Source organism: Physeter macrocephalus, chromosome 4 (assembly GCF_002837175.3).
Source record: "Physeter macrocephalus isolate SW-GA chromosome 4, ASM283717v5, whole genome shotgun sequence".
NCBI classification, from domain to species: domain Eukaryota; kingdom Metazoa; phylum Chordata; class Mammalia; order Artiodactyla; family Physeteridae; genus Physeter; species Physeter macrocephalus.
In genome coordinates, this window is record NC_041217.1 from 28,601,268 (window position 1) to 28,621,196 (window position 19,929).

General features: G+C 34.1%; 1 protein-coding gene across 12 annotated transcripts in view; it reads left to right on the top strand.

Moving 5' to 3' along the window:
* SWT1 (SWT1 RNA endoribonuclease homolog) overlaps nucleotides 1-19,929 on the top strand; it is a 93,788-nt gene that overhangs the window by 37,009 nt on the left and 36,850 nt on the right. For 11 of the 12 annotated variants that reach the window (XR_003679385.2, XR_003679386.2, XM_028488440.2 and 8 more), the window contains 3 exons: nucleotides 3,693-3,841; nucleotides 7,511-7,698; nucleotides 10,377-10,508. Coding sequence is in view for 10 of the 12 variants with exons in the window: in XM_028488440.2 (XP_028344241.1) it covers nucleotides 3,693-3,841; nucleotides 7,511-7,698; nucleotides 10,377-10,508 (469 nt within the window). In the remaining 2 variants the exon portion in view is untranslated. Of the gene's footprint in view, nucleotides 1-3,692; nucleotides 3,842-7,510; nucleotides 7,699-10,376; nucleotides 10,509-19,929 lie in introns of those variants that run through there. The other variant, XM_055084062.1, reaches the window with a different exon arrangement.

Consider the following 19,929-nt stretch of genomic DNA (forward strand, 5'->3'; position numbering starts at 1 on the left):
ATGCAAATAGAATTATGTGGATTTTTTTTCATTTCTCAACGTGTTTAACGCACAGACTTTGACTACATTTCATGTACTAATTTAAAGAATAGTTTATCAAGGTTTCTATTTAAAATACATGGATAAGGAATAGGAAACCTTTGGCTTTGGTGCATAGTGAATTTTAGAACCAAGACTAGACTAAAATCAACGACTTAGTTGGTAGTGTTTTTTGTTTTTTTTTTTTTTAAGAGAAAAAAAGTTTTCTTAAATCTGGAAAAACAAAGCACAGAACAACCAACGTTTCAAACAAAGTCACAAAAAGCACGAACCCGTGTCCCCTGCATCAGCAGGCGGACTCTCAACCACTGCGCCACCAGGGAAGCCCCCAGTTGGTAGTTTTTAAACTGTGTTGCACAGAACCTTCTTGAAGTGCCTCTGGAGTTGCCACAGATTGGAGGTGGAAAGGTTGATGGGGAACCTGATAATAGTGGGCCTTTGGCCCTCAACTCCAACTTTAGCCATTCAGCTTTCTTTTGTTTGTTTATATATAGAGATTCCATGTATGATTAAAAAAGAAAAAGTTTTTCTGCTAAGAAGCAAAAGATGTGAAAAGCACTGGTCTAATGTTATTAAAGTCTGTGTTTTATTGATATGATTAAGGAAACAAGACTTGAGAGGGTAAGTGATTTGTCCAAAGTGAACAACTAGATTTGTCTTGCTGTACCTTTAAGAAGCAAAGTATAACCATTATTAGGATGTTCAGTTGATTCTTGACTTTTTTTAAACTTCTCACATGAAGTGATCTATTCTGTTTATTATTTTATGTATTAGTTATATCCTGTCTACTTTTAAAAAAATAACTTGAGTATATGTGAGCCTTTACATGACCACCTGGGTACGGGAGGTTTTAAGTTAGGCTTTAAGGTACAAGAGCCAGGTAACGAAGAATAAGAAAGATAGTTTTACTATAAAACATGTGAAAACAATTGAACACACTTGAACACAGATTTTGACACTAAGCTTCCTGGAAACTAAGATAAAACAAAAACATTCTATGGAGGGGTATGCCAGTTCTCTCTCTCCCCTCAAGTATAAACTCTTTGAAAATGTTTTATATCTTTAAAAACTTCCCCAGGGAATTTAAAGTGCCTAGTCAATACCTTATGACTTATATATGAATATCTATTTTTAAAAGCTGCTGATTTTTTAAAAAAGACACACTTTCCAGGCATTGATCTTTAACTATGGAAAATATTTATTGGGGTATTATTATATAAGGAATATATATATATGGAATGACATACTGGACATGTCTCCAAAGCAGTTTTACAAGATATATAGAAACATTGTCCATATCTTTTACTAGGGGCATAATTTAGTTGGTTCTATCAAAAGAGAAAGTCCATAAATCATCTTGAACAAGATTTTTTATTTCTTATCTTGAGCAAGATGAGTAGTAGCTTTTTCTGACTTTGTAGTCCCTATTAACTTTAACCTAAATAATTATTGATCTTATATAAGCATTAAATTATTTCAACTATATAGATTTTATGTTGTGTCTAGGTACTGAATTGATCATTGTTATTATACTTTTGCCCATAATCTTAGTAAAGAATTCTTGTAAGACAGAAATCAAATGATTAATTCAAGGATGTAAGCCCTACCAAAGCCCTACCTAGCCTACACTGGAGAAGCACCCTTAAGAAAAGTTGTGCCCAATTTCTTCTTCTGAGGAGATTTACCTACATTGTCTTCTGTAGCATCTCTCATCTCGTCTTTTCCCACAGGAATTTAAACTAGTCATTGATTTAAAAAATAACTAGAAGTGTTTTGTAAGGAGATAGACTGGTTGTTTGCTTGATAAAAGGGAAGCCAGAAGCTTGGCTATAACCATCACATTAGATTAGAATTTCTGAATTTGTGTAATTAATTATGAAAATCTATTTTTTATTTTCACTTAACCTTTCAGTATTTCACAAGCAAATACTTGTGTAAGTTATACAGAGAAACTCTTTATTTTTTTTAACTCATAGTGCCAGTGAAAACCCAGGCCAGTGTTTCAGAATATAACAGAATTTCTGAAGCTGTGAGCATTAAAAGAAAAAAAACAGACACACTGTAGCATGGTTATTTTAAATGCCTTCGAAATCTATTATGTAGTATTCTGTCTTAATAATAGAAATATTTTTTTTTCTGTTCTGAATTTTGGTGACATTAGAAAGTTATTCAACTTCATTGTTCGTAACTTTTTTTTTTTTTTTTTGCGGTATGCGGGCCTCTCACTGTTGTGGCCTCTCCCGTTGCGGAGCACAGGCTCCGGACGCGCAGGCTCAGCGGCCATGGCTCACGGGCCTAGCCGCTCCACGGCATGTGGGATCTTCCCAGACCGGGGCACGAACCTGTGTCCCTTGCATCGGCAGGCAGACTCTCAACCACTGCGCCACCAGGGAAGCCCCTTTTGTTTATAACTTTTTGAATCTGAAATTATTGTCACCACTTCTCCCAATTGGTTTGAGAATTTAATGTAGGCGATTTTAGTTCCTTGAGAGAAAATTGTTATATCTTTAAATTATTACTTGTAGATTAAACTCACTTTGCTAATTTATGGGGGAAAAGAATTCTACTAGGGTCTCTTGCCCGCAGCTCACTGTTACCCAAATTGCTTATTTTTCACTGAGGTTATATTGTGTCCAGAGAGAACACATTTTCAATAAATCTAGTATTACTTTTCATGTAATGAATTTTGAAGGTAAATCACTACATGATAACTGAGTTGATTATGAAAGGTTCTGCATATAATTTAAGTGCTTACCACCAAAATGTGACTCTATGATACCTCAACAGTAATATGGATACAAACAACCTCAGTTTTGAAAATCTGTAGTTTAACTCGTTTGGTGGTCATCTCTTTTCTGAAGAGTTTAGTGTTCTTTCATTTTCTTTTACTTTTTTAAAATTGATGTATAGTTGATTTACAATGTTGTCTTAGTTTCTGGTGTACAGCGGAGTGATTCAGTTATATATATATATATGCATATTATTTTTCATATTCTTTTCCATTATGGTTTATTAAAGGGTATTGAATATAGTTCCCTGTGCTATACAGTAGGACCTTGTTGTTTGTCTATCTTATATATAGTATGTTGCACATTTTACTTTTACTTTGAAGTTGACCTTGTTGAGGGACATTCTGGAATCTGAATGTAGTCTCAGTATCCAGGACCCACAAGGATAGCAAAATTCTCAATGCTCAAGTCCCTTATATAAAATGGTATAGTATTTGTGTATAACCTACACACATTCTCCTGTATACTTTAAATCATCTCTAGATTATTTGTAATACCTAATACAATGTAAATGCTATGTAAATAGGTGCCAGTGCACAGCAAATTCAGGTTACACTTTCTGGAACTTGATGGAACTTTTTTTGCCAAATATTTTCGATCCATGGTTGATTGATCTATAGATGTGGAACTGGTGGATATGGAGGGCAGGCTGTACAGAATACCACAATCAACCCCAAAAACTTTGTCTAAAACTAAGTCTAATTGTTGCTTTTTACACAGAGCGATAAATTAGGAGTGGCCTATAGGTGTAAATGTGTACACTTCTTAAATTTCATAATTATTATTAGATTGGTTTTCCAAAAACATTTTTGTGTTGTATACTCATTCTTACATATTTTTTCCTTCTTAATTTTCTGTCACCAGCTAACAATGCTGTGGATTTTACAACAGTGAAATTGCTGCTTCAGGATTCTAAAAGTTTGCTACATGCTTTCAGTACAAGGTCAAATTATGATGGTATTCTTCCACAGGCCTTTGCTCAAGTAAACAAACTACTCCAAACATTTATAGAGGTAAGATACCTTTGGAATGCCACTTAGAGTAGCTAATCACATACATTCTCAAAATGTATTGGGCAGACAACAGTAGGTAAAAGATTTTAACTTATTCTAACATACTAAATGTAAATATTAAGTGAATTGAATGGCGAGTAAGCAATCCTTATTACAAGTTAACAAAACATACATCCTCTTGTGAAAGTGGTGTCACAGCAGTTGTTGGGATTTTATATTATTTCATTTATGAATAGAAGAAAGCTATGCATTGTTACTGACTACTCATTTTTCAGTGCTCCTGACCAGTGGATCACAACATGCATCAAGATACTTTGGAAATTTTTTACACATGCAGATGCCAAGCCCCTCTCAAACTTTACTGAAAAAAACTTCTGTCAGTGGTGCCCAGTAATGTTTTTGTTCTTGTTTCATGTTTTATTTTGAAATAGTTTCAAACTTACAAAAAAATTACAAGAGTAATATAAAGAATTCTCATATATATCCTTTACCCTGATTTCCCAATGTTAATATTTTATTACATTTGCTTTATTGTTTTCCCTATCTACCTGTCTACTTATCTAACCAAAATATTTTTTCTGAACTATTTAAGAGTATGTTGCAGATATCATTCTCCTTTACCCCTAAATATTTCCATATATATATATCTTAAAGAATAAGGATATGTTATGTAACTAGTATAATTAATCAGAAAATTAATATTGACATAATTAATTATCTAACCTGCAGACCCTATTCAAACTGCCAATCGACCTACCAATTTTTTAACAAGTCTCCTCATGTGAGTCTTATGCAGTCCACCTGGCACTGATGGCCTTTTTGCCCCTTTAAAATAACTATGGGAGTTTTGTCCCTGTTAATACTGTATTTCTACAGTCTTCTAATTTCAAATCTAGAAAATTCTGGACAGTTTATATGCCCGAAATAGCTCCAAAAACTCAGCATCACAATTACTAGATAAGCTATTAATGGTACTTTCATCTAGTATGTATATATCACATTCTTTTTTTCTTTGAGTTATTGAATTGGCCAGGTTTTTCTCAATGACTTTTTCTGGTAACATAGGTCCCACTACTTATGAAGTAATGAAAGGATTAGATGATGTTAAACTTAGTCATAGTTGGTGAGGAAAGAACTTACTTGCTTAAGAGAGTATCTTATGGAGTAAAAGAAGCATCTTTTTGATAAACTCATAGGAAATATATGATAATTCTTGAGGAAAGAATTGATTTAAGGGGTGAATGATCTTTTGGTTTAAGATGACCAAAACATCGGTAGTTATATTTTTCTATGGCAAGTGTGACTTTTAGAACCTTTAGTAGGGAAGAATGCACCTGGAAATGTAGGAGTTGCAGCTTGAGTACTGTACTTGAATTGTGTAGGGGAAAATACATTATCCTTTTCCCTCACAGAACTGAGCCCTAAACCCCATCTTTACTGAAACAGACATGGTGAACAAGATGAAAAGTTCACGATACTCAAAGGCTTAGCAGTTTTTGAATTAAAATTATTGAGAACAAAAAAAATTAGGATTGACTGAGTAAAAATGTTAATGAATATCAAGATTCTTTCATCAATTGGAAACCTAGCAATGGAAGTTACTATGAAAATGTGATGTTAAAATTTAGTGTTGTTTATCACATAATGGTATGCCTATGATATGTTGTCCCCTTTTAAAAATATTGAATTATTACTTAGTAAGTTATTTCTTCTTGGATCCTGATTTTCCAGTTGTCACATTAGTAAGCTTCAAGAAGGCAAGTGGCAAACTAGTATCCTCATTAGTGCTTTTCCCTCAACACTTAGCATTAGTCTGATTGCTTGAAACAACCTGTGTTGTTTCCACAAGTTAGAGCTCTCAGTGTTGCTTTATTTTCATGTTTGAAACAATTCATTGTCCAAGTCAGCCAGGAACATTGTGGTTTAGCTTGGGCTTTTAAAATACACTTTCAATAGGGTTTTGTTTTGTGGAATACATTAGATTTGATATATGACCTGAATACTTAGTCATGTGTCACTAACATGAGCAACAAAAAGAAATAGATTACCTCCAGGAATAGGATATCTAAATATAATAACTATAAAAAAAAATCCCCCGTATCTGAATTTACCAAGTGTAGAAAATCTGGAAAAGAGAAATATTCATTATTTGTTTGCTTCTGAGAAACAAGAATGGAAAGTTAAGTAGCATCATTTTCCAGATTTTTATATAGATGGGGTGGAGAAAAGGATATATATTTTTTTCTTTTATAAGCCTTTTAACCACCATAAAAAAAAAAGGCTTGCTCTTGCAGGAGATAGAATAATTAAAATAAGTCTTGTTAATAAACTTTAGACTTGTGTGCCTCAGACTTCTCATGCTGACTAGTTGTGTTTTTACCTTCTGGTTATTTAACCTCTCTGAGCCTTAATCCCTTCTTTTGTAAAAAGAGTGTAATAATCTCTGCCTCAGACCTTTCATGACAAATAATATTTGTAGAGCACTTAGTGCCTAGCACATAGTAAGTGCTATATAAGTGTTTGAAAAAGCAATCCATTTGCATAGTTGTATACACTACTGTTTGAGAGCTGAGGAAAAGCACTATGTGGTGAGTAAACACATTTATTTCAGAACAAAATACATCTTTCCATTCATGTGTATTTATTAAGTTCATAATTAATGTAAACAGGCAATTTTCTTCCTGCCTCAAAAGAAATAAAAGGGAAATATTCTCTTTATAGTTGGAGAGAGATTATAACCCCATTCATAGACTACTGAAGGTCAAATTCTGTTTATGCCTCTTAGCATCTGTGTGACCTTGCATGAGTTACTTATCCTTTCTGTGCCTCAGTTATAAAATGTAGATAATCACAGCATCTGCTTCATAGAGTAATTGTGAGGATTAACTTTATATCTATATATAAAGTTATAAGAAAATTATAAGTAAAGTTCTTAGAAAATTCTTGTACATGAGAAATGCTCAATAAATATTAACTTTTACAGTTTTGGAAATTTCCTTTTTTTTAAATTTGATAAACATGAAACTAATAAACCATGAATAATCCATGAAGCTAACCTTTGAAATCATACTTTTATCAACACTGGAAACCTAGAGATTTTATTTAAGTTCACAAAGAAGTTATAGTAGTGCCAAGTCAAAAAACCCAAGTTAAAATCATAGTTAAAACTTTTTTTCCATTCTATCAGATATATTTTTCATCTAAGTTAATATTTTCCCCCAAGGTGATTTTTTAAAAAAATCACTTGAACCAGTAGTATCACTCTTTTACCCTGCTTAAAAATATGCTTAGATCTATTCTTAAATACTTTTAATTGGTCATGCTATTTACTGTATCTTCTCCTTCCATCAACTGCCAAACTTCTTAAAAGAGCAGTCTATAACAGTTGTTTCCATTTCTTTGCTCACTTATTTCTTCATCCCTTACAAGTAGAATTCTACTTCTATACTCTGTAATAAATAGATTGGAAATATTGTTTGATATAAATGGAAAAGGAAATTGCTTTTAGCTCTGATGCTATTCTGGGAATATTCTGTACATAATCAAGGACAAAGAATAATCAGCACTTCCCAGAAAGCTAGAACATTTGTAAGCAACAATTAGCATTCTTTTTCTCTCACTTACTAGTGAAGGACTAGCTGCATATTATGTAATTCTTATTTTCCCCAGGTCAAGGCAAAACTTAAGCAAAATCCTTCAAAAAATACAGCGGGTAAAAGGCAAGAAGATAATTCTTTGATGAAATCTAATAACCAAGAAATCACCGTTTTCTCAGGTTCTCATCTTCCCCAACCCAACAGGCATCAAGAGATCTGGTCTATCCTAGAGAATGTTTGGATTACAATATATCAAAACAGGTACTAAATTTCCAAGAATTTTTGAGTTTTAGGGTTTTCCATCATTACTCTTATTCATTAAATAGTTAATGTTTGGGTTGTGAGTTTAACAATATAGTTTGTACTAGATTATCTTAAGAGGGCCTTTTGTCAAATTTGTACCCTTAGAAACAGGGATGCTTAACTACGGGGTGCACATCACAATTATCTGGAGAGTTTAAAAAATATATATGCCTAGGTTCTAAGAAGTGCTGATTCAGTAGGACTGAAGTGAAGCCGAACTAGTGCTTCTCTCCAGGTGATTCAGATGTGAAACCTTGATGAGAATCATTGCCTATATATGTCAAAACCAATGAATAGTCACCAAGATTGGCTAAACGAATTAGCAGGATACAAAGCCTTAATAAGATTTAAAATAATGTAAAGAAAACATCAGTCTGGATTAGGGAAAATTCATGTAAAATTTTTTTAAAAGAAAGATAAATACTTTTACTTAAAACGGAGAAATACTTTTATTTCATACACATGAAGTATTATGGTCTTGGTAAAATGAAAAGATGGAGACCATTTGTGACTAGTCTTTAAATAGGCTGCTGCTAGAGTAACTTAAAAAATAATTGAAAACAACTGGTTTTAAAGTAGGCCATGCTCCCTTCCATACTTTTCCCCAAGCCCATAGTTTTTATATAATTAATATGTTAATCTTACTATATGCTTTGTAGTATGATTTTTGTCTCGAGGGCCCAGTTTGTTGTTTTGGATTAAGATCATTTATCTGTTCTAGTTGTCTACAAGAGCAGCAAAGTAATATTAGCACTCCACTTAAACATCTCTTCTCAATCAGTCATAGATTTGGGACCCATTTTTAGTCCTTGACAACAATTAAAAATTTTTTTCAAACAAATAGTCTGTTATCCTAAAGAGATAACAATATCTGACATGTGAGATAAAGAAAACATTTAAAATTTTGTATTTTCATATAAAGCTAAGGTTTTGTTTGTTTTGTCCAGTCTTAACGTATTTTTAATGTTGTGGCTTATCAGATATTTTTGTTAGCAGAAAGTTGTATATGCCAGAAATGATCACTTTAAAAATAAAGTAGTTTAAAACAATATCTAAGATATTTTAATGTTCCTTTCATTTAGAAAACATTTGAGTACTTTATGTACCTTAGAACTGACCTATAACATACATACATTTGTGTTGGATGTTACAGAGTTCTTGGTAATTTCTGGATAATAGACTTTACATTATAGTACTTCAGTAAGTGAAAAATGCTTATATTATTTTATCGGTATATAGTTTTTAAAGCCTATTTCATTGTTTCCCATGCCTGGTTGTGTACCAGAGTCACTGTAGAACTTCTCAACATATTCATGCTTGAGCCTTTCACATAGAGATGCTCATTTGAAGATCTGGTAGGCCCTATGCACAATTTTTATAAAATAAAAATAATATTTTTTATAAAACTTATTAGAGCACCTATGCACAACCTTAAAGAGGTTGGGGTTAGCAGCTGTAAGCTTTTATATATAGAATGGATAAACAACAGAGTCCTGCGATATAGCACAGAGATCTATATTCAATATCCTATGATAAACCATAATGGAAAAGAATATAAAAAAAGAATGTACATATATGTATAACTGAATCACTTTGCTGTAGAGCAGAAATTAACACAACATTGTAAATCAACTATATATACTTCAATTAAAAATATTGGAAAATAAAATAAAATAACAGAAATTTATTCACTCACAGTTCTGTAAGCTAGAAAGTCTGAAATTCAGGTGTCTGCAGAGTTGGTTCTTTTAGGAGGTTCTGAGGGAGAATCTATTCCATGACTGTCTCCTAGCTTCTAGTAGCTGCCAGCAGTATTTGCAGATATATCACTCCACTCTCTGCCTTTGTCTTCACATAGGGTAGTGCCCACCCTAATCCGGTATGACCTCATTTTAACTTAACTAATTACAAAGATCCTGTTTTAAATAAGGCCACATTCTGAGGTTGTGAGTGAACATGAATTTTGGGGGGACACTGTTCAGCCCATACAGCATATGTTTTGATTTTTCATATGGTTGTTATTATTTGAGTACATTTTGTATACCTTAATTTTTCTGTTTCATAGATGGCACAAGCATCCTTTTAATAGTTGTTTGGTCTTTCATCAGGTGGCTAATTTACTATTAACACTTTTTTTTAATATTGTTGAACATTTAGGTGATTGTTACCCAGTTATGAATAATTATTAATATGTGATAGATTTCTAAAATTGGAATTACCAGAGTAAAGTGTATGAACACTTATAACATCCAGTTTCAGCAAACTCTAAATCTGATGTCTTGATTTTTTTTCTTCATCCTTATGTACGGGAGTACTGTCAGTACTTACGTACTGACTTGAATATAAATTGATATTACTTCCCTTCCATCTCTTATGGCCTCTTAGAGTGAAACATTATTCACATAGCTTTTACAGTATTAGTTTAGATTAGACCTGTATAGTTGCTGATCCATATCTTTTGCATGAATGGTAGGCTGGACATTCACAAGTCACTGTCTTTTATTTCTAATTTAAATAGATTAGCCTTATGAGAGATGAGGTATAAATATTACCTAATTTTATACATTAGAAATCGAAATACTTGAATTACACTAAATATGCATGTGTACCTATGAGCATTTTTTTCTCTATTTTAGCATGGATGTGTTTCAAAGATTGGGCTCAAATTCAGCTCTGATGTCTTCAAAAATAGCATCATTTGAAGAAGCATTTGTATATCTTCAAAAGTTAATGGAAGCTGTTAAGGTTATTCTTGAAGGAATTCAGAGGTAAATACTAACTAATTTTAAAGTTTATTACTTTCATCTTTCTTTTAGGTTTATCAGCTTTTTCAGAGTTGCTGGGAGTCTTCCAGCAAGTTTTATAAACTAATGGCTTTTAGATTTAACTTTTTTCCCTCCCTTGCAAAGAATCCCTATTTCTAATTTGGACCACATGAATGTTTCCACTTTTTTCTTTTCTAGGAAAAAATAGACCAGATTGCAAGCTTCATAAGGAACTTTATTTTCTTTATTGCATAACTGTAGCTCTAAGAACAGTGCCTGACACATAATGGGCACTCAGTAATTACTTGTTGAATGAAAAATATGTGTTAAGGTAATTATCACTGCCCTTTAAAAACAAATATATGTTAATGTTTGTAAACATGATTGATTTCATCCAGTACAGTCTCACAGTACCACAAACTGAAAATGTTTGAGAAGCAACCTAGTTTTATGATGCTTTGAGACTTAATACATACGTAATTATTTTAAATATTTGTGACGTATATAGAAAACATAGTTCCAGAAAGGTATGGAATGGACCATACCACCTGTGTAGCGTGAAGTCAGATGTTTTCTTTTGTGGCACTGAAGAAGAATACTAAACTTAATCTTGCAATTTTTTCTTTATATACCAAAGTTTCTTGACCTGAATTGGCATGCAGCTTGCTGACAGAAGAATACTGTTCTTTATAAATTAAAAAAACAAAATCAAAACTGATTTGATTTTAGCATGTTCAAGTTTTAAAAACTTGGATTTTTAAAACAATAGCAGCTTTTGAATTTGTTTTCACTTCTCTTTAAGGGTTTTTGGAAACTTCATCTCGTTGTTAATGCACAAAGCATTTGTATCTCTTTTTGGATCACTTGGCTAATATGATTCTTAGAATAAAAAATTACCAAAGCTTTTTGCCACTCTGAAGTTACTAATGAATTGAAGATGTAACAGAACCCAAGACAAATTAAGTATCATCTCTAAGTGCATGTAGTCTCTTTTTTTATTTAAGGCAATATTAAACGAGAGTAGCTCTATGAAGAAGAAATATTCAGTTCTGATGTTAGCTGTATAAAAGCTGTTGCACATGCTACATTGCATAAAAGCCATGCTTGACACATTACCTTTTCTACAGAAAGTAGGGATATTAGTCTGAATTCAATTACTCAACAAATGTTTATTGAGCACCGCCTGTGCTTGGCATCATGCTAGCTCTGGGGAATCAAAGATAAATGAGATGCAAACTCTGACTCCAATGAGCCTGTAGAAATAGTGCAGTCACATTGAAACAAATAATTGCAATAGAGAGTTATTGATATTTTAATAGGAATACAGGCAGTGGAGCCAGGGAGAGTCTGGGAAAAGATGAGACTGGATCGAGGTTGGAGGGGAATGTCTTATAGGCCACATAAAGCAGTTTCCACTTTATCCTGTAGGCTAGTATTTCACACACCCAGAGCCGTCAATTATGTGCCTTGACAGAAGTGTTTCTGGTCCAAAAAACTTAGGAGATATTGCATACTATATTACCCACTCAGAAAATCACTATACATCCATTAGTAGCTTTTATAGACTTTGCTGTAGAGAAAGCTTCTTAATTTTAGAAGCTTTAAACATACTGTTCTCTGGACCCCACCCCAGAGATTCTGATGGACTTGGTCTGAGGGTGTGCCTAGCTATCAGGATTTTTTAAATTTCTCCAGGTGATTCTAATGTGTAGGCAGTGTTGAGAACCACTAGCCAGTATGCTTAACCAGTTGTTCTCAGAGTGGGCACAGAACGAGCATCATCATCACCACCTGGAACTTGTTAAAAATGCAAATTCTCAAACTCTACCAGACCTCCTAAATCAGAAACTCTCGAGGTAGGGCCTTGCAACCTGTGTCCTCCAGGTGATTCTGTGCACACTAAAGGCTAAGCACCATGGGCCTAAGTGGTGCTCAGCCCTGGTGGCCAATTCTAATCATCTGGGAGCTTAAAAAAAAAAGAGAGAACAATGGCCGGGTGCTGCCTTAAACCTATTCAGTCTGATTCTCTGGGAGTGGGACTTGGGTGTATGCATTTTTATAAACTCCCCTGGTGAGTCTCATGTGGAGTCATGGTTGAAAAGGTATAGCATGTACTGCTTTCATAAACTATATCTAAGGAAGTAAATACTTGAATTTTAAGGCTGATTCAGTTTTGTTAATCTTTCCTGTAAGTGTACATACCTCCAGGAAAAAGAAAATGTTAGTTGTTTTGCTACTTTTTATCATGTGACCTGGAGTAAATTGTCTTGAGCCTCAGTCTTCATTTATAAAAGAGGCATAATAATGCCTTCCCAGAGCTTTTCATAAAGTTCTTGTGCTTTGAAAGTCGGGTGTTGGTATAACTAACCAAACCAGCGATTCTCTGCTTATTTGTTGGGGAAGATAAGAGTTCTAGATCTTATCCCAGACTTACTGAAATCACAGTATCTGTAGGTATTTTGTAGAGGAGGGAAGTTGTATTTTTAACAGGCTTTCCAAGAGATTTATATGCAGTTGGTGGGGGACTACAGTTAAAGAAATTAATCCAACCTCCTGTAATAAATATACTAGAACCTCTTGAGTTACCAGCAGAGGGCATTATGATTAAAAAGTTTGCCCATTTAAGCATTCATTAATCAACGGAAACTACTAAAATTGCAAGTTTTTTTTTAAACCTTCAAACAGTGGACATTTGAAAAAAACGTAGTAGAAGTTAATACATATTGTTTTGTCAAGTGAATATGTGGTCTTAAAATCCTTTAAAAAACAGTCATGTTAAAGTAAGTTCAGTTAAAAAATTGGAGGTTGGCTAACTATGAGTGGATTTTTAAACGTTGAAAAATACACTCAAATTTGTAGTGACTACAAATCTATTAGTATTTTGGACGCTTACTAAAGTGAAATAGTTTCATTTAGTTTTGAGATGCATGCTCATTGAATATATGTCAATTCTATTTCTTTTTATTATAGCAGATCGTTTATAGTGTTACATTAGGAATCAATAATAGATGACCTGTTAACCGGGTCCTTCAGTTAAAGAAGTGAATGAAAATGTGTTTGTTGAACTAAGAGTTTGGGCTTCTAGTTCCAGATCTTTCCCATTGTAGCTGACTTCTGGCATGTCATCCACCCTCTCTAAGCTACTTTCTTTTCTTAGTAAGTGAGAATACTCATCCCTTCTTCACATGATGTGTATGAAGATACTTTTTAAACTGTAACATATTTACAAGTGTTAGTCTTTATTTTCTCTTTAAAGCTGATATGTTAAATTTGAAATGTTTAAAAGTGTGTTATTTCAATTTTAATAGAGGTCTAAACATGATTGTCGTAAGTTAAGATTGAAAATATTGATGTAACAGTTGTTCACACAGTTATACAATTAGGAGCAGAATACCTAATTTGGTAAAAGTTGAAAATGGGATGGGAATATTGCTGATTTCTATATTTCTGCACACTTTCTCCTTGGGTAGGAGAGTGAAGTTATTTGCTATTGGTTTAGAGATTGCTTCTCTCTTATCTTTCCTTTTATGCATATACAGGATTAATTTGAGCACTTTTGTTAATGGTTTTCTTATCTAAACACTAGCGAACTAGTCAGTACTCTTTCCATGTAAACAAAAGCGTTTTAAGATTTATTTTTTAGGGCAATACAATCTAGTCTCATATTATATTTCAGTGAACTTATGTCTAGATTGATCAAGTTACTCTCAAGATCACAAAAACCTTTTGTTTAGTATATAAAGATTATAAAGCTTCATTTGGAGTGGAAAATTAATCGAAGAGTCATATGGCAAATTCTAAAACTAAGAAAACTACTTGTACATTAATCAAAAAACATTAAATGTCTTGTGCTTAGATTGGCATATCTACAAAGTTAACTAAACAGGTCATGTAATCCAAATCTGAGGCATACTATAAATGTGTGCAGCTTCAACCTGAAAGATAATACTCACAACAACAATGAATGTATGTTTTTGTGAAGTAGATGATGAGCTGCCTGGTTTAGGAGCAGAGGAGAGGAAAGGGGGAGAGTGAGGGTAGGAAATTGCAGTCTGCCTACTTTTTATAATCATGTTTGTGTGTTTCACCTTTATAAAATAAGGTTGAAATTATTAAAAAGAAAAAAACCCCCAATTGTAGTATTTGAATCCAAAACTATAACTAGACCATGATTAAGTGTGTATATTCATTTTATCACTTGGTTTAATATGTAAAACTTTGTATTTCTGTGTCAATTTCATGAACTCTAGATTTCCAGCTCAAGTAGCCTTGGATGAAGTGGTTAAAATAATGAATGTTTTCTTAATTTCATATTTTGAATCTTATTGGGGGGTTATCAATAACTTGGCACATTTTGTGGGGGAGGGAACTTTTTTATATGAGGGGATATCTCAAGTTTAATTAATTAATTTTTATCTCTTAGGCTTAGATGATTTTTTTCTCTAGCTGTCATATCTGGTTTGATTATTTTTAAATATAGACTGAGTGCTAAATGGTGCCTTGGACACAATCATATTCTGGATGGACATTCATGATCATAGTATATGATTTTGGAAAATGAGACTTCTGCTTGAATTTAGGAAAGGAAGATGATTAATTTTTATCATCTTCAAATGCTTTTAGTAATCTTCAAAACCTTTGTAACCTCTGTTACATTCCTGTGGCTTTGGTTTGAAATACCTTATAGAGCTGGTTTTCTAAAACAAGACAATTATAATCACGAAACTGGGGATTTTTACGTGTGTGTGTTATTTACGTATATAAATTCTTATTAAGTCTCACAAGAAAGAATATTCCTATTACTCTCTTACCCCATTTTAACATAAGAACAAAACATATACTGGTATAACCATACATAATTCCTGGGGAAAGGAATCCTACAATCACAGCAGTTTTTTATATCTGCTAATGATTTAGTAGCTTCAAAGAGTGTGGAGTTCGCATTTGAGAGAATATTAACTTAATATTGTATGTTTTGATAGCTGACCTCTTGAGGTTTTAGAAAGGTTATTTAGGAAAGGTCATCCTTTGGTTGACACAAAGATAACACTCTTTAGGCTGTTTTATAGATTAATTGTTGAAACAAAAGTTTTTATGAAAGACGTAGAAAATAAAGACCTTAAAATTAGTGGCTTTTCAGCATCTTGACTCATTGCAGTGTGCAAGATGTTCAGCCATTGATAAAAAATTTTCCTTGTCTGGGCTTCCCTGGTGGCGCAGTGGTTGAACGTCCACCTGCTGATGCAGGGGACACGGGTTCGTGCCCCGGTCTGGGAAGATCCCACATGCCGCGGAGCGGCTGGGCCCGTGAGCCATGGCTGCTGAGCCTGCGCGTCCGGAGCCTGTGCTCCGCAACGGGAGAGGCCACAACAGTGAGAGGCCCGCGTAACGAAAAAAAAAAAAAAAAAAATTTTCCTTGTCTAGATTGGAGAGGTTTATCCATGTTTAGGTCTGACCTACTTTCTTTGAGGCTTGGCCTTTCTACCCTTAGATAATTAGACTTCACCTTCCCTCCCCCATTAGGGTTTCCACAGATATCACTGCACCTCTTTATCAGATTTTTCATATACCCCATGTCCTGTATATCAGTCACTATGTTGAGTAAGAGAAAAGAATACAACCTTTTATTTTAAAATGAAAAGGTTTCGTTGCTTCACCCTCCATGCCATCATTTTAGACCTTTTTCATAATTTATTGCATAATCAGCTCCCTAAGACTTTGACCACTTTTAGGGCAGGAACTTTGCTTACTTTTCTTCATTTTACTTTTCTATACCTAGATTTATACCTGTATGATGCATAGCAGATGGTTAAAAAAAAAAAAAAGCTGGGGGGGGTGTTGAATGGTTGAATGAGTATCTGGTGGAGGACAACTTCTTGTAGGGCTAAATGCTAATAGTACTACATTATGACATTAGATGAATAGGTAATATAGAGGTTCCAAAAAAGATACAGAAGAGAGAAGCACAAGCTATGAAAGGGTAAAGAATAAGAAAATCAGGAGGAAGGAGAAAGACTGGAACAAAGAGATTGAGGAGATAAAAAAGGTATTTATGTCTAGAACAGGTGATGGAGCCTCCAGTAATTTGCCCAAATGGCTCTTGTGGTCCCATGTTATCCTTAATTGCTTAATTCTGATCTCTCTATATCAACTATCTAAATTAAGGTTAGTAGAAGGAAAGATGAGATGTAATGGAAGTGATTGAGACTTAAGGAATATAAGCAGGTGTTTCTTATATAAGACATATGATGTATATAAAATATAGACAGTAAAAGCTTTTTATGGTATCTATATTAGTTTGATAAACACAGCTTTAACATAACATTTATATCAAATGTATGTAATACATAGTAAAATTTATATTAAATTAGCTGACAAAATATGTGGCATCCACATATTAATCTGACTGAATTATCCAACACAGCTGATACTTTTTTAACCTTCCTCTTTAATGCTACTGAAGGTAATAGATCACACATGACTTACTTTTTAGACTAACTAGATTTCATTTTATACATGTGAAGCTCTTATCTATGCTTCCTAGCATTTGTAATTCAAGAATAGGAAATAAGGACCTTTATTTTTATCCTATATGTCAGCGTTGTGATGCCAGTTATTCCTGCTACCCCTAAAGCATTTCTAAGTGTTGGTGTTCCTGTGTTTTAGTCAGTAAAATCCAGTTTTGGTGATGGAGTTAAATATTTCCCATCATAAACTTCTTGATCACACCAGAATCAAATAATCAAATATAAATGAAGATTACTTCTTGAAGATAACAAATATTTTACTTTGTTTATAGAGTTCTTTCTATTTTAAATCAATACTTTAAAGTTTTCCTTTTGTAGCTGGTTATTTCTGCCTAATGATTTATTGATCTGATAATTTAACTAAAATTCCCTGCTATCCCTGCTATTAAGTCACCCTAAGAAATGCTAAAACTACCAAACACTACATTTTTCACAGAAGCAGATGGGATGAATGACTGACTAAATCAGTGGGGCTAGACATCAGTAAAATAAGTGAAATAGGGTGGGGGATCAAAGGTGCTCAACAAGGGCTATCATAATAACTTTAACTTAAATAATAAGTATATAATAAATACATGGATAAAGCCAGATGATCAGTTCTAATTCCTTCTTACAGAGTAGTTGTACAAAAGGTTTAACGTTAGAGTGTACCCTAGACTCTAGGATTAGTCTCATCTAGTTTGAGAAATATCTTCTTGTGCCTCTAAAGAACTTTCTTTTTTTTGCGGTACGCGGCCTCTCACTGTTGTGGCCTCTCCTGTTGCGGAGCACGGGCTCCAGACGCGCAGGCTCAGTGGCCATGGCTCACGGGCCTAGCTGCTCCGTGGCATGTGGGATCTTCCCGGACCGGGGCACAAACCCACCTCCCCTGCATCGGCAGGCGGACGCTCAACCACTGCGCCACCAGGGAAGCCCTGGAGAACTTTTAACACTGTAGTAGACCAACCATCTTCCCATAGTGAGAAGTGATGCAATCAATGTTCTCAAGACTGTTTCCAGTAATATAAAAGGTTGAGTCCAACTCAGGACAATGTTTTCTCCCTAGAAGATAACTAACTCAGTAAACATTTATTATACGTCAGAAACCCCTGGAATTATGTTACATTTTGATGGTCCAATCCTTGTCAATAAGGCATAATAAACCTTCAAGAATCAACATATACTTACCATTAGTAATAATGTAACTGGAACTATAAGTTGTAGATTTTCCAATTAATGTTTCTTTTTTGCTAACATTAAGATAGATTATGTTTTGACAGCACATAGCTATATATTTTCCCCAACTTGATTGTTGAGCTAAGACAAATAAGTAAAATCATCAAAATTATATTTTTATATTAAAGATAGTAATTTATGCAGATTTTATTTAAACTCTTGATAACGTAGATGAAAAAATGTGAGTACTTTTGTACAGCATTGGAGTGTAAGGTAGTATAAAGAATGTATCAGTCTTCTTTAAAAGGATTTGCGTCCATTTGCTAGGGTGACTCTATCCTAGAAAAAGTGAAATACTCAGACCTTTTGGGGGGTTACTAAATACTGACTCTGAGTTAATACTAATCTCCGGGGACCTAAAAGTTCACTGTAGTTGGAGAAATGATCAGGGAAACAGATCTACCTTGATTAATAAGCAGTGACTACTGGTTTGTTTGGAAACTTGGAGAAAACAGAATTTGAGGATTGGTGACAGGAAAGTCTGGAGGAGAGATGTGTGGATGGGCATCTTGTAATGGGCACAGAGTATGAGAATTTTTGTGTCCCATGTGAATACTCATCAAAGACTACCTACTGAGAGCGGAGACTCTCAGTAGTCAAACGGACAAGATCAGCTGTCCTGTGGATGTCAGTCACCCTCGTCCCCTAGCCACCCTGGTGTTTGGTCAGTGAGCTCATATGCAAAGGGACAATAAATAGCAGCCTGGATAACATGAGCTCAAACGTGGGACTTCCCCTTATGAAGGCTGCTCTGGTTGCTACCGCTGCTGAGAGCCCAAACTGCCAACAGCTGAGGCAAATGCTAAGCAGTCCAAAAGGCACCATTCCCTAGGGTACCATCAAGCCACTAGTGGCAGTGATTCAGACCCCTTCCATCATGAAGGGGGCAGTGATTTGTCCTCACTGGAATAGACACCTCTTTTAAATATGGAATTAACTTCTCTCACTGCAGTGCTTCTGTCAGCAACTCCATCTATTGATTTAAGGGATTTGTTGGCTACTGTCTTGATAGCCCATACAACTAAAAAACTAATTTTATAGCAAAAGAAATATAGCTATGGTTACATGGAACTCGCTGGCTTTATCCTATACTAATCTAAGGAACTGTCTTGGTAAAACACTGTAAAAGACTTATTTTCCATACCAGCTGTAACCTATGAAGTTAGGGTGCTGTCCTAGATAATGCTGTATATGATGCTGTTTCTCCCTTAGTCAGAATGTAGATCCAAGAATCAACGGAAGAAAGTGGTAATGGTTTCTCCACAATTAAACCAAATAACTCTTCTGTTAACAAGTACTGTTTCAGTCATTGCTGAGTCAGGAAAACAGAAGCCACTCTAGGTATTTCAAACAAAATTTAATATACAAACTTAATTTCAGTGCTATTGGAAGGACTGGAAGAGCAAAGGGGAGAAAGTGGTAATATCTGGAGGGGCAAAAAAGAAGAGGATTTTTAATGAATTTTGAAATTTTCTGTATCTTGGTACCCTCTGTACCGTAAGAGCACAATACTACATGATTACTGTACTTATTTTAAAAAAGGCAACAGTTCCTCTAGATTGCTTGGAAATAGTTGTAAACAATTACAGAAGTGGATGTGATCCTATAAAATATTTTGTGTATAGAAGTAGAAACATTCTTCAGTCTAGTGTTCCATTCAATTAAGGTGTAATTGTTATGCT